At 39.4% G+C, this 14302-nt stretch overlaps 1 protein-coding gene across 2 annotated transcripts in view; it reads left to right on the forward strand.

Moving 5' to 3' along the window:
- kiaa1549la (KIAA1549-like a) overlaps positions 1 to 14302 on the forward strand; it is an 88472-nt gene that overhangs the window by 53588 nt on the left and 20582 nt on the right. Inside the window, exons 12-14 of one of the 2 annotated variants that reach the window (XM_044125163.1) lie at positions 234 to 269; positions 6346 to 6539; positions 13110 to 13255. In XM_044125163.1, the coding sequence (XP_043981098.1) occupies positions 234 to 269; positions 6346 to 6539; positions 13110 to 13255 (376 nt within the window). The remainder of the gene's footprint in view (positions 1 to 233; positions 270 to 6345; positions 6540 to 13109; positions 13256 to 14302) is intronic. The other variant, XM_044125164.1, reaches the window with a different exon arrangement.

The raw sequence follows: 14302 nt of genomic DNA on the forward strand, positions 1-14302 counted from the left end.
ATAAAGAACATTTTTTCTTTTCTTTTTTTTTAAAACATCTAATAGTTAAATTTATTCATTTAATTTTTTTATGCTATTTTTCCTCTTTCTTTGCGTATATTTGCCTCTTTCTTTGGGTTTTCTTTAAAGCACTTCCAATGACCGCATGAATGACTGCTGCTACCCACATAAACTTGCACTGTTTTGCACAGAGCCCCTCCTGACCTTGTTCCTCTGACTCTCTCCTTGTTTAGACGTCATATCGAAGGGAAGGCAGTTACCACCACCAGGTATTCAATAAAACAACCGCCCGGGTGGATTGTTTGGCTGATTAAGTGAATGAATGAATGAATGAATGAATGAATGAATGAATGAATGAATGAATGAATGAATGAATTGGCTGGCTTTTCCTCTCTGTGCTGCCAGTTGATGTTGCTGGGGAAAACCTGCATGTAGCTGCTGTGATGTAACGTATTTCTGTTCTCATTGCTGCAAGATCAATAGGAGGAGGGAAGAATGTTTTTTTTTTTTTTTTTCTTAAACATTTCCCTTTAAGATTGTTACTGTTTTGGCATCCACCCAACATGACTGAATTACTAACATAGGGAGGTAGCCATAAAGGAAATGTGCTCAACATACAACAGTATATACTGTTGATTATTTTTGTACAACAAACGTAAGCTTGTGTCGTTGATCAGCACCTCTGCTTCTCTTTCAAATCAGCCGAGTTATCTTGTCAAACAGAGCTGCTCCAATCCCTCAGCAGCTCAGCAGGGATGGCGGACATCCAGTCAAACCTCTTGATATGAGCCTCTCTGCTAAATAATCTTAGCATGAATTCAAACAGAATGGCTAAGACCAGCAGTTAAAAAATGAAAACGCTTTAAATGGCATCCGTAGAGAAGGTATTAGCGTGGCTTTTGTTGCTCCACTGGAGGATGTCAGCTTCTGCATTTGCGTCCTATTTTGGTCCAGACCTTCTCCTCCCCTTCCCCTGAGAGGCAAAGTGAGCTGGGGAAAGGATGGATGTGAAGATGGGTAGGCGGGACATGTTGGTGTGTAATGGGGCTGTTGTAACTCCACAGCACAGCGGGGTGTAAACATCCCAGAAAATAGAAATACGTGTTGTGTTTTGTGTTCTTCTGTATGTGTGTTTTTCCTTTCCTTAAAGTGATATGTTAATATGCTATTGCTCCAAGGTTTATTTGCTCAAGTAACCGATATTATTGTAAACATTTAATGTTACTTATTGTGGATTTCACAACTGACTGCATTAAATATTAATAAACAAGGGGCTGTAAAAGTGGTGCCAGAAGGCTGCAGTCACATTTTTACTCACTCTAGTTTTTCCCTTCTTCTGGAAGTCGCATTTAAAAGTAAATCAGCTTCAGGACTTTGTTTGGTTAAGGCAATATGACCAGGGCTAAAAGCAGATTAAAATGTAGGTTTACATACAATAACACTACAGCCATAAGTTACACAATCATTGTGGCAATGAAAATGTAATTTTGTCTTAATTATTCATTAGAAGTTTTTCAAAGTGAAAAACTGGTCTCACAAACACAACAGGGTTTTTTTTTTCTTTAAACAAACAAAAAACTGGCTGTGCATGTTCACTAATATTTGGTTAAATCTCCATGTAAGAAAGTTGCTCCTCATCCATGTGCCACTAATATCCACCTATAAGCTTTGAGATCATTTTGTGGTTGATCACATTACTATTGTTCATACTTGTACTGTAAAGTGGAAGCAAAATGACACTAAATATAAAATTAAATGAAATTTAATGATTTGTATTTAGACCCCTGAATCAACACTTGATTCAGCTTTTCCAAGTCAAGTCTTTTCATGTGTGACTCTACCAGCTTTAAACGCTGAAATTCGGTCAGATTAGATGGAAAGCTTTCAGGTTTTGGAACAGATTCTCAAATTGTCCTCTACACATGTTGTTTAGCAAAATGTTGGTCTCACAAGAGCATGTTTTTCTACAGGTTAGCTGTGTCCTGTTTGATGGTGATTTCTCAAGATTTTTTTCAGTAGTGCCTATCTTCTTGCCACTTGTCCTTAAAAGCCAGATTTAAGAGTGCATGACTAATTGTTGTCACCTGAGCTGTAGCTTTCTGCAGGTCCTCCAGAGTTACCAACCACATTGATGGATTTGCTCTTATGTTTTGGAATTGAGCTTTGAAAATACCGATGGTGAAATAATAATAATAATAATAAAAAAACATGGTTTATGGTTTAAAGAGTTGCCACAAATAGAAATAGACAACACTCTTTTCTTAACTTTCATCCTGTGCAGTTGATTTTCCACCTGAGCTCATCTGGCAGCCTCGATTAATTTGCGATCGTGATTGGTCCAGATACAAATTGTGTGCTAATCTTTTTTTAATTTGCCCCAGGAGAATATTAACATGAGTTGATATTAAGGAGTGAAGTGATTTTTCAAAGCTGTCTGAGCACCAACTAAATATGAGCACAGTACTAGACTCCCACTCGTTTGATCTGCTGTGAGGTGTCTTATGCGTGTGCAATGTGCTCCCATCTGCCTTAAGATCAGTCACTTAGCTTGACAAGCTGAAGCTGCTGATCAATAATGTGGTTTATATTATGTTTGCATGTTTAGTTGGGCATTAACAAGTCTTTCTGCAACGCCTGAGTCACTTCATCACTTGGCTGCGCAGCTGGAAGATTGTTCAAAATGACTTTTCCTTCATATGCGCTGCCTTGCGTGAGTGTGGAAGCCTCTGATAGTCGGCTTGTATTCAAAGTACAATGCAGGTGGAATCTGCAAAAAGTACAAGAAATCCATTTTTCATTTGTAAGGTGTTCAATGCAAGCACAAAGCAGCAGCTGCTGTTTAAAGGACCTAGGGTGTTTTGCATTTTGCTGCATCATTCTTCGGCGGGCCCCTGGGGGGTTTTATCTAACCGCAGCGGGTCGGTGCAGATGTGTACTCTCTTCTCTCTTTTTAAATGTGCCTGATCTCTTTTTATAGAAAACTCTGGTTCAGTCTTGCTCCTTGCCCTGCAAGACTTGAATTTCAATCAATCTGGCCCTTGTGAAGAAGGCAGCACATCTTGTCCATCTGCTCTACATCATCAAGTTGCTGACTGCTGATGCTATAAACTAAAATTAGATGAGCAGAAGCGTCTGTTTGATTCTAACAGGACAGAAAATTTGCTGGCGGAGTGGGGTTGTGCTCACTGTCACTTCGCACATCTTTAAGTAAATGGAAAATGTCGAGATTTCTGTGTGTTCTTCTCTGCTCTCGTCTTCTGCTGGTTCTCCAGATGGATGTGGGGAAAAAACCCCCCTAAAAAACGGTGTTCATATTTGACAGACTGAGCAGAGGTTCACACAGTGCTGCAATGTCTGTCTGCAGCCAAAGTCTTTATTGAACAGGCCTGCTCTGAGGAGATGAAAGACCGAGATTCAGGGAGCAAAGGAAGAGAGAGAGAGCAATGGAAGGAGAAGCGGGAGGGGAATAAATGAAAATTAAAGTAAAAGAAGAATAGACAATTAGGATAGAATGATTTGACTGTTCGAAAAGACCTTAGAGATGATGATAAATTGTGAGCTATAAAGATAAAATACCATCCCTGAAATGTCAGCTACACTTTTCAAGGTTACATCCTTTGGTCCTGTCTTTTCTGAGAACCTTTACAGTCTCCATGGACAGCTGCTATTACTAGTAAGTGACTGACTGAATCACATATCTTTAATCCTTTCGTCCCCTGAGGGAGAAGCTCCTTCAGCGTCTCACTCTAACCTCTTTGACCGTGTCCACAGTCTGCAGCCTAAACCTTCCCCCCGCATTACTTGTGACATGCATACGAAATAAATCCAGTTCTTCAAACAATTTTTTATTTTACGTTTCAAAGGCATCATTGCAAGACATGCCTTGTGGGTCTTTTTGACATGGCAAACCCTTGCCTCTGGTATTTTGGGGTTAAGTGCCGCTGTTGCTGTCATTAGTAACTTTACACAGTTTCTCAATCTGTAAGTGCAGTCCTTGAGTCTTTCAGTCTTTAACTGAACTGGCAATCTGTCCTGCAGCTTTGGGATGCCTCCCTGTTCCAACACACCTGCACAAGTCAAAAAGCTGATTTACCTACGTGGCTTGTCAACAAGTTGTGCAAAGACCTGGTCATTAACCATTCCTGACCAGTCTGTGAGGAGGAAGAATTGCCTTGGTGACACGTCAGCTACTTTCTCTTTCCTGTCTCTGGTCTGAGCTTTACATCTTTGTCCGTCTGGCGTCCCTCAGCACAGCTGCATATTATTGAGTTGGCTTTTTACTGGCCTTCAGAGTTATCACTTACATTCTCACCGGGCTTTTGATTAATGCTCTCATTTTCCTGTTAATGTTGAACTTTCATATTATTGTTTCACGGGCTGTGCGCTCTCTTCTTGCTTTTTAGGGACATTTTTTTTAATACATAAAAAAAAGCAAGTTGCCCAGCATAAATTAAGCAAAATAAAATTAATGAAATCTGATATCCCAGTGAAAAGAACAGACAAACATTTAATTTCAACTGAAAATGATGATATACATATTTCATTTGAAACACAAACACTGAATTGAATCTCAGTGAGTTAGATTGTTGATAGTGTTTAGAAAACTACCCACTCTCTGACCATTTCTTAAGACCTACTAAATTTTTCCAACATCAACTTTCAACCCGTTCTCACTCCCAACTCGTCATATATTGACGCGTGGGACGTCCTTCCGCGTCACATATTGACGCGCGGGGTACCCCTTTCGCGTCAATATGTGACGCGAGGGGTTTTACCTTATGCCTTACCGTAATTTTTTCCCTAAACCTAACCAATTTGCGGGGTTTTGAAGTTTCGGCAGTGTTTGCGAGGACCCTTCGCATGAATAATCCATGTAAAACATGCGACCTTCCGAAATCGTCAAATTCGTCAACATTTTACGGTGAAGGAACCTGCCCAAGTCGTCACATATTGACGCGAAGGGGCTACCCTTCGCGTCAATATGTGACGCATGGTCAGACGGCGTCCCAACTCGTCAATATATGACGACTCGGGTGTGAGAATGTGTTGCAACTTTGGATCAGAAAGCGACTGAGAGTGTAAACCTGAGTGCCCTTGCTGGAATGGTGGTTTCTGCCTATCTCCATACATAGTTAGGTAAGTCCATCTCCTCATAAACTGATGAACACCATGGAGCTATAGAAAAATTAATGACAAACTGGACTGTCTGGAAGTGGTTTCATTTTTATGAACCTAAATGTATGAGTCCTATCCACAACTGCAGCGTTGTGTTTGAAGCAAGCAGAAGGCATAGCGGTGTGTGTGTGTGTGTGTGTGTGCGTGTGTGTGTGTGTGTGACCAATGAATTATTAGCAGCGCTCTCATCCAGACGCCCATGCTTCCTAACTTTACATGCTCTCAGAATTTAGCATGCATCATCACATGCATTAAGCATCCTCTTGTTGGAGTTGCTCAAAATAGTAGAGGAGCAAAAAAAAAAAACCCAGGAAAAAAATTGGGTTTTATCTTTGTTGCTGCCAAACCCAAAGCCATTCTTTCACTTTTTCTATTTCTTGTGTTCCTGAAAACGAAAGCCATTTATCCAAACAATAATGTATTCCGACTATGTATAGTTGTCACAAACGTATTCTGCTGTCTCTTTAATATTCTATCTCCTCTTAACAAACCCTTGACTTCAAAGGTGCAGCTTTGCCAAATTATTTATTTCTTAAATTTTTGTTATGCAAGCTCTGCTGTTTGGAGACTGATAAAAATAGCTTAAGGAGGAATGCCTGTCAAATTACTTTCATTTTAATTGTGAGCAGAGTGTTAATTTTTCTTCCATTTAGTAGACGGTATTAGTTTTACTCTAATTCATGTCTTTAACTGAACTGGCAATTTTTACAGTGTGTGATTTTTGTCATCTAGATGTTTTAGGCTTTAAATAGCAGTGTTGGAGGTATTGTGTTTGAATTTAGCTTGTTTACTGAGTAATTTGAGCTGGCAGCGGATTGCTGTTTTGTTTGAACCAGTTTTGGCTTCAATTTGCTCTTCTGTTGTGTCAACAATGTGTCATGGTGGAATGTGTGCAGATTCGCTTATCATTTGTTGAACCTTTATGTTTAGCTCGATAATTACATTGACTAGTTGTAATTTGTTTTGCCATTTGGTAAGTATGATTCACCTATGTGCTATCAAGACTGACTGTTGGACTTGATGTAGTTTTTTGCATGTACCTTTCTGTTTTGTAGCTGGTGGTTTCAATGTCTGCTGTTGCTTTTGACCTGTTGAGCTTATTTAATACATAACAATTGTGAGTGAAAGTGGATCTGTGACCACCCTCTGTGTTGTTTTCTTTTGTCCTAGCCTGTACAGGGCTTTGACTACGCCAAGAAGCACCTGGGTCGAACTGGTGATGAGGCTGTCTCTGTTACCAAAGAGACGTTGGTGTTGGGCCTTGCTGTTCGAGACGCTCCGCTATCATTGTCTCTGGATAAGAAGGTTCATCAGGATGGGACTGCAAATAAAAGACCTCCATCAACTGATGTACACAAAGGAGGGTAAGATATTGACTTACGTGCTTACTCAAAATGCTGCGTTGTCCCTCTTTGTTTGTTAAAATATATAGATAAAACAAAAAAAAAATGTTTACATGCATTTTGTAATTTGATGCCTTGTAACTGGCCTCCTTCTCTTTGAGAAGCTCCTGCTCTTTCAGACACTCTGCCTTCAGCACGTCATCACAACATTGTCCATTCACTATCCCGATTACAATTGTTGCTAGGAGCGTTGGACTGAGAAGTAGTTCCTATGATGAGCTCACCAGATGAGCATTTCCACCACATGTTTGCTAATTGCGGCTGTCTGGAGGAGCTAAGTTGGAGAAGGGCGTGGTAAGGTGTGCTCTGTGGGGCGGAAACTCGCTTGGAAACTTATATACGTTTATGTAAAGGGAATATAATTTCTATACATATAATACATATATTTATGCACACCCGAATGGTTGCCACGGGAGATTCAATGATTTGTCAAAAATGCATGGAAGAATAAAAGCAACACTCCAGGTATGTTTTTGATGAGGGTCTAAAATACAACATGATAAATCTCATAAAAGTTGATTTTACATTATACATAATAAATGCGTCTCTTACTCTGTAGAAACAGGTTGCTTCTCTAGGAATGGCATAGTTATTTATTAAAATGAGAAATAAATTAGAAAGAGATAGTCATGTCTTATTTGAATGATTTAGAAAAATCGTAGAGTTTTGTCACATTTGCTTTTTGATGAAACAAACCACATTTGACGCGATGACCGTGTCGGTGACAGAGTAAAGTAGATATTTTCCACATCACACTTCTGACTTAATGATTCCTCAGTCACAACAATGCAGACGCTTCTTGTTGGTAATCACATTCATAATTCTCACCTTCGCGAAATCCTGTGTTTGAGCCCAGTTACATTGCTGAGATAATGAGGTGATCAGAGAGACCGTCTCCTGCTGGAAGCCAGGAGAAAAGGGAACTTCTCATTGCTGGAGCAGATGTCTGAGCTTTACATCACTGAAGTCCAGACATCAGGGTTTGTTTGAGTATCACAGCGTTAAGCTAGAGAAAAGCCAGGAGTGAGCACTTCAGACTCTGACAGACTGATGGGATGTAAAGATAACTCCCGTGTTAATGGGGGACTGTTTGTCGATGGAAAGAAAGAGAGAAGATATTTCTGCTTACTCACAGAAGTTGGTAACAAAATGTTAGACTGGCATGCTGGAACTGCCATCTATCTTGGCTGATTCAATTCATACCAGGCATTAAAATCTCTCCTTCATCAGAGTTACCAGCTTTAGATGGAAATAAATGCCTAGCACTATCACCCAGTAGGGCTGTCATCTGTTCTTGTATGTAGATTCAGTCACTTGAGTTACAACAGTGTGACTCCAGAGCTCAGTGTCGAAAAGATTTGAACCCATAAAAGCTGAGATGCATTAGAAACAACCTACGGCTCAACGATACCCGTCAGCTGCTTTTCTCACCTTTACTTGGTCATGAGAACTCTTCAATCAACACAGAGGTTCTATACTTGACAGTGATAGAAACTAAAGACACTATTTGATATTCTTAAAATATATCCTGCAACAGAAGACTTATGAAAATAAATGTATTCTTTTGCTTGAAGCTATGCACAAGCATGACGAACTGTAGTTACACTAGAGAGATAAAACTGCAATCCTCTCTGGGTATGCCTTTTATTCAAAGGTGTGGACAATTAAGCCCATTAAACCCAAATGACATCCCATGAGAGAGTCCATTGAAAAACAATGAGATACAGTCACACATGAGCTTTGCAACAGAAACAGGTCTTTGTCTCAAATCAGCTTCCTCAGAATGTAATGATTAACTCAGGGAAATGTCCACAGGGAGACACAGGAATTATGTTTCTTTTTAATGCTCCAACTGCTGTGGGGTTTCTACACGTGTTTGTCAGTCTTCACCAGTTTAACTTTAAAACATAACATTTTATCATTAGTGGTCATCTTTTCTATTTCTAAATAACATCTGGAACCAAATATCATTTATTTAACTCAATAATCTTTATTCAACGTGGCTTGTAAAACATCTGAATTATTAACCTGCGCAGCAACATCCTAGGATTTTCACTTTGTCCAGGCGGAAAACAAACCCCAACAAAAATAGGCTACTCTTGTTCTGCGTCCTCTTTGTGTTCTCAGCATGAACACAAAATCCATCTGAGCACAGTGGTAATCAGTTTGTTGTAAACTAGTACATGCTACACCCACATGCATCCACCCACATTAGTGATGACATATTTCCCTCATAAATGAGATGCATCAAGTCTCAGCTCACATAATTTAGGATAAATTAAAATAGAGTGAAGACACAACCTCATTTACTCACTGCTCAGCCAAAATGAATGGGGGTGGGATTAGTTGTGCTTTGCTTCTCAAGGATAATAAATACATGTATATTTATAACCCCAGCTGTATTCGAGCCATAGGGAACCTTCCTGTATAACAATGATGAAATGCTACAGTGCCACAGGCGCCGGCGAAGTGTGATAATCAGCTTTACCGACCGGATAACGCATGCCTTATAAGGTACTGGGGTTTAAAAAAGGTAAAATTGTTGTTTCACTACCAGACTAAACATTCATCTCATACACACTGTTGTGATGGTGTAGAATGAGAACAACGGAAACATCAAAAGATGCATTTATGGTTCGATTTTAATATTTCCTCAGGCTGAAGGTAATGGTAGGTTTGATGGAAAGAATAAAAGAGGATAACGAGAATCACCCATGTTGCTAAGGATATCTAACTTTATAGCCTATAAAACACACTTAACCCTCTACATACCTACTCATATAACAATAAAGTCACTGGAACTGTAGCATGCACATCGAAATAAGTGTCTTTGTTGTAAGAACATGTGCTACTCTAAAGTCTACATGCATAAATCAGGGGCATGACTGTTATATTTAGTTTGGCATTTTAATGATGCTCTTAAAACAGTCTTCTTTTAAGGTATAATACAATTACAAAATGCACCTTTAGTAGATTTTAATAGCAAAAATCAATCAATCACACACCTACATTAATATCTTTATGTATATAACTTGCCAGGTTGCAAAGAAAACACACACTGTATAGCCTCCAACAAGCTTCTGGCATTATTGAGATTGTTTGACCTCTGTTTTTTGGCAAGACTGTCCAAGTTCATTTAAACGCATTGGTTTTCTGGCTCTGGATAAGCTTTGTAGCATAGTTATTGAATTTTTAACAGAGTTGAGGTAAAGGCCATTTCTGTAGAAGCTTTATGGTGGCCTTGATTGTTCATTCCAAAACTAGTTTTGATGCATGTTTGTTGTTGTCTTGTTGGAACACTCAGCTGTGGTAAATGTTTATCATCTGACCCAAACTGTCACCTCCAATTAGCTCAGCAATTTTCCAAAGAAAGGAAATAGTTGAGGAGGAGCTTAGGAACAACCCAGGAATCCATCACACAAAAACCCAAGCGTAAAGTGAAACGTGTTGGAACACATGGCGATTCTGCACCACAATTGTCTAAGACTGACCCCAGATTTACACTGCATGAGGCTCTGCTTCGAGGCGAACTTCACCGGCGGAGCTGAGACTTTCCGTGATATAAGCGGCGTTTGACTTCGCTCATTTGAGAACCGCAGAGGTGTTCTGAGAAGTGTGCGTGGGGAATGCGAGATTTTGCAATAAAATCTGTGACAAAAAGGAGGAGTGTCTCGTCTTTAAAATACTGTAGTTCTCATCTATATAAATTGATCTTTCACACAATGCCTCCCTTGACTGATGCTCCTGCTTCGAGTTGAGTGAGAGGAAATGACTTGATTCAAAAACAATATAGCTTGTCTCGGTAAGTCTTTTTTTAAATACAGTTGTGCTCATTCATATTCCTGTTGCTCCAGTATCTGTCAAACATAGGATTGGTTCAAATTTTGATGCAGAGGTGTGATGCCCTGCTGATGCAGTGTAAACGTTCTCATTGACTATAACAAGTGCATTATATATGCAGAATGAGATGCAAGCAGTGTAAACTGGGGGTGAGCTTTGAAGATGTTTTACCCCTTTAACCTTTATCCTCACTGGGTGTAGTGTTAAGGTAATGTCTAGTCCTCAACCAGCCTTGTTTAACACACATCTTCTTTAATTAAATGCTGTTTTCTCATCTTCCCAATTGTGATCATCCCCAGCTGATGGGAAAAGCAGAGAATATATGTAAAGCAAAATAAACTTTCAAACAAGTGGATTAAAATAGCCGTTGCCAATGCAGTAAATTTTATTGTATCGACAGAGACGAATGGCCAATCATCTGAAGAATGCTTCTCGTTTTGAACTTAAAACAACGGCAGCTGTAGTTTTACCTGCTGATTGTTGGAGGAGAGAAACAGGCACAGACTGAATGTTAAGCACAGTGCAGCAGAGGACAGGTTCAATGGGAGTGCATTTATTCTGCTCAGTTTGTCCTCCAGGGAGCATCAATGTGTGAGGCACACAGGAAAGACAGAAGACAAATATTGGGATGAACATCACTTTCCAGCAGTGTGATTACCGATTCTTCTGCTTCCCTCTTTGGCCTTCACAAACAGATTTACATGGTTCTCACGTTGTATGTTGCCTTCCATCCCTCCGGCTATTTTCTGGATACCACATGACTTTTATTGTAGCGCAGCCAATCGCTGGCTACTGCTATGGCTGCATGGTGTGTGTGTGTGTGTGTGTGATAGCTGTGTGAGCTTGTATTCATGTAAGCTGCACGTTTGCCTCGCCTGTGGTTCTGCCATTTTTGGTCTCGCTGTTCCGTGGGTCTCACACCACCTGTAGACAAGCCTGTCATGTAGTGAGGTTCCTGTAGCTTGCATAACGCTGGGTATGCATGTGTGTGTCCACAGTGTGTGTGGGTCTGTCTGTGCGTTTGAAGCAAACAGAAAAAAAAAAGTGAAAACAAATCTTTATGTTTACTGGTTACTTTTTTAGCCTCGCCTAGTATCTGTTTGGAACTCCTTTTCCTTTAAGAACCGCTTTAATTATTTGTGGCTTCGATTCAGCAAGCTCTATGTCTACGATGAAAGTTTGTCATCAACCCGCCTCTATTTACATGTATTCTTTGCCCATACCATCTGAATATCTGCTGAAATTGAGATTAATCATCACAACGTCCTGATTTTAATATTTTGAAAGTACAGGACCTCACAAAAGTATTTATACCCCTCACATTTTCTTCATTTTGTTATGTTACAATGAAAAATTTAGGTCTGCATTTTACTGGGCCACTGTCACACATAAACATGCCTTCGTAGCCCTGGGTGTATGCCAATGGTTCCTCTCCAGATAAAAGATTTTGCCCTGGATTCATTTCTGTCAGCTTTTAACATGTTTTACTCCAAGATTAGCCTGTAATTGACTCAATCCATTTTTCCTATCAAGTCAGAGCAACTTCCCTACCCCTGATAAAAACATACACACACAAAAATCTTCACAGTATGACTCTGCCGTAAGCATGTTACTCAATGGGGATATTGTGTACAGTGTTACTTTTCCACCACACAGATTTCTCCATGTTATACGTCCTTTAAACCAATTTTACTCTGAACCTACATAGCATGTGGTAAATTTTACAAGGGCATTCATATTGCTTTTTTGCCAACTATTGATTTCTTCTCACTCCTTTATAAAGTCCAGATTTGTGGGACAAACAACTGATAGTTATCGTGTTAACACCTTGTCCAAAATGAGCTGTGGGTCTCTGCAGCTTCTCCAGAGTAGTTAGCACATATATTAGATTGTTCTCTGAAAAAAGCTCAAAGGTTTTAGATAGATAATGTTGGGTTATTATTTTCTGACCTGACAATGCCTTAAACGTTATCCCTGACCCGTCTGCTGTATTACACTGGTCATCATGCTGCTCCCAAATATTTTGTAACAAACTCTTTAGGCCTTCAAAGAACATTTATAATTTAACACAGGTAGGCGCGGTTTATTCAGTCAATTATGTGTTGTGTTAAGAAATTAATTGACTTTATTTAGAGGCTAAAGGAGATGGTATGCACATGTACACCATACTACTAAGAATTGTATTTGTAAAGGTCTTTCAAAACCATTGCTGTTTCACACAGTATTCAACAATTCCTTTTGTTTGTAAGAAAAACAAAATAAAACCCCAAAAACCTTCATCTTTTAGTGATACAAAATGTTCCCAAGGTTTAAATGAGGTCATCCCTCTCTCCAACTATTCTTTACAAAATTTCAAATTCTTCTTCAAAAGAATACACTGGTTCAATTTTTCTGAATGTTTTCAGATCTAAATAATTAACCAGAAATGAAGTTTTATCTCTTTTTTGCTTGCGTCCTCGGAGTTGCTTTGTAGACTTTTTGAACATACTTCTTTCTAAAGCCCTTTTAAATTATTCTTGTTGCTAATTACCCACTAACATTGTTTTCTCACTTGTAATTAAAGTTGATAGTCTGCTGCCAGTAATAACTGTGAAATGATGCCCATTTTGTGTACACACTCACAAGCCTCACTCCCCCCCCCTCCTCTTCTATCATTTCTCCCTTGTCTCTCTGTTGCCATGGTCACTACAGACGGTTGCCAAGTGAGGAGGATGGTTCAGTGTCGAGTAACAGCTCAGGAAAGCTGAACACCAGCAAAACCTCCTCGGCCCGGAGGACCGCAACAGGCAGCAGCATCAAGAACGGCAAGGAGGAGCTGCACAAGAGGAGCAACACTGGTGAGAAGGAAACAGTAGCGAAGGAAAGAGGGATGGATAAAAATAAGTTTAATTTCAATCCATCCAGTAATGAAAGTTTGCATGTGTAGAATGGCACAAAAATCACCCACTGCATTTTTATTCAGTGATTATTTAACCTATAGGATAATTATTGTGAATTGCGAAAGTCACAATAATTGTGATGAAGTGAAAATGAAATCTCATGAGTCAAGGTACTTAGGCCGCTGCTTCATAAAGTCGCTGACGACTCACAGGGCGTCATGTTGGCTTAAGCCTAAATACTCATCCTGTCACATCCTGCATTACTTATGTTGGTTTATTCTGCAAGAGCAAGTTCCGATTTCAGTACTTCTGGTGCTTTTTCTTTTGCTTTGCTTCACCTCGTTCCTGTACAGAGACAAACATAGTTACCAGTTGAATATATAATTTCAGGTTCCTTTTCAATTAGGCCACATGAGAAAAGTCAGGAAGGTGGGTGGAAAAATATGTGACAGCATGCTGTCACTTCATAACTTATTCACAATTATCAATCCTTTATGGTTTTGTGTGAGTCATAGTTAAACCTGAGGATTTTTATCCTGAGGTGAAACATGTACTGAAGAACTGATAAAGAGACCATGAAAAACAAATTAGCACTGCAGGAATTTTATTTACTTTCTGACTGTTGCTGTCATGCAATTAAATCTCTCCAGTCCGTGCTTGGGGAACCATACAGGCCTTCCTGATCTCATTAAACATAAACAGAAATAGAGAAGATCTGACACAGACGCTTAAATACCAGCGTCTGATGGAATTACCGTCAAAATGTTGTGGTTTTCAATCATAAATGTGTCCCCTTCTCAGAAAGAAGCCTCTGCAATCTTAAAAAATAACCTAGTTTTTTAGAGCCCAGCTACGAGGTGTATTGCACCGTTGCTCAAGTCTTCTATGAAAATGGTGTAGGTCTTCAATTTGTAGATAGACTATGAAATGACCATACTCATACATGTGAAAGTATTGTTCTGATTTATATAAATTAATCTAAATGACCTGAAACTCCTCTAGAAA

This window comes from Gambusia affinis, linkage group LG08, assembly GCF_019740435.1.
Source record: "Gambusia affinis linkage group LG08, SWU_Gaff_1.0, whole genome shotgun sequence".
In the NCBI taxonomy this organism is placed as follows: domain Eukaryota; kingdom Metazoa; phylum Chordata; class Actinopteri; order Cyprinodontiformes; family Poeciliidae; genus Gambusia; species Gambusia affinis.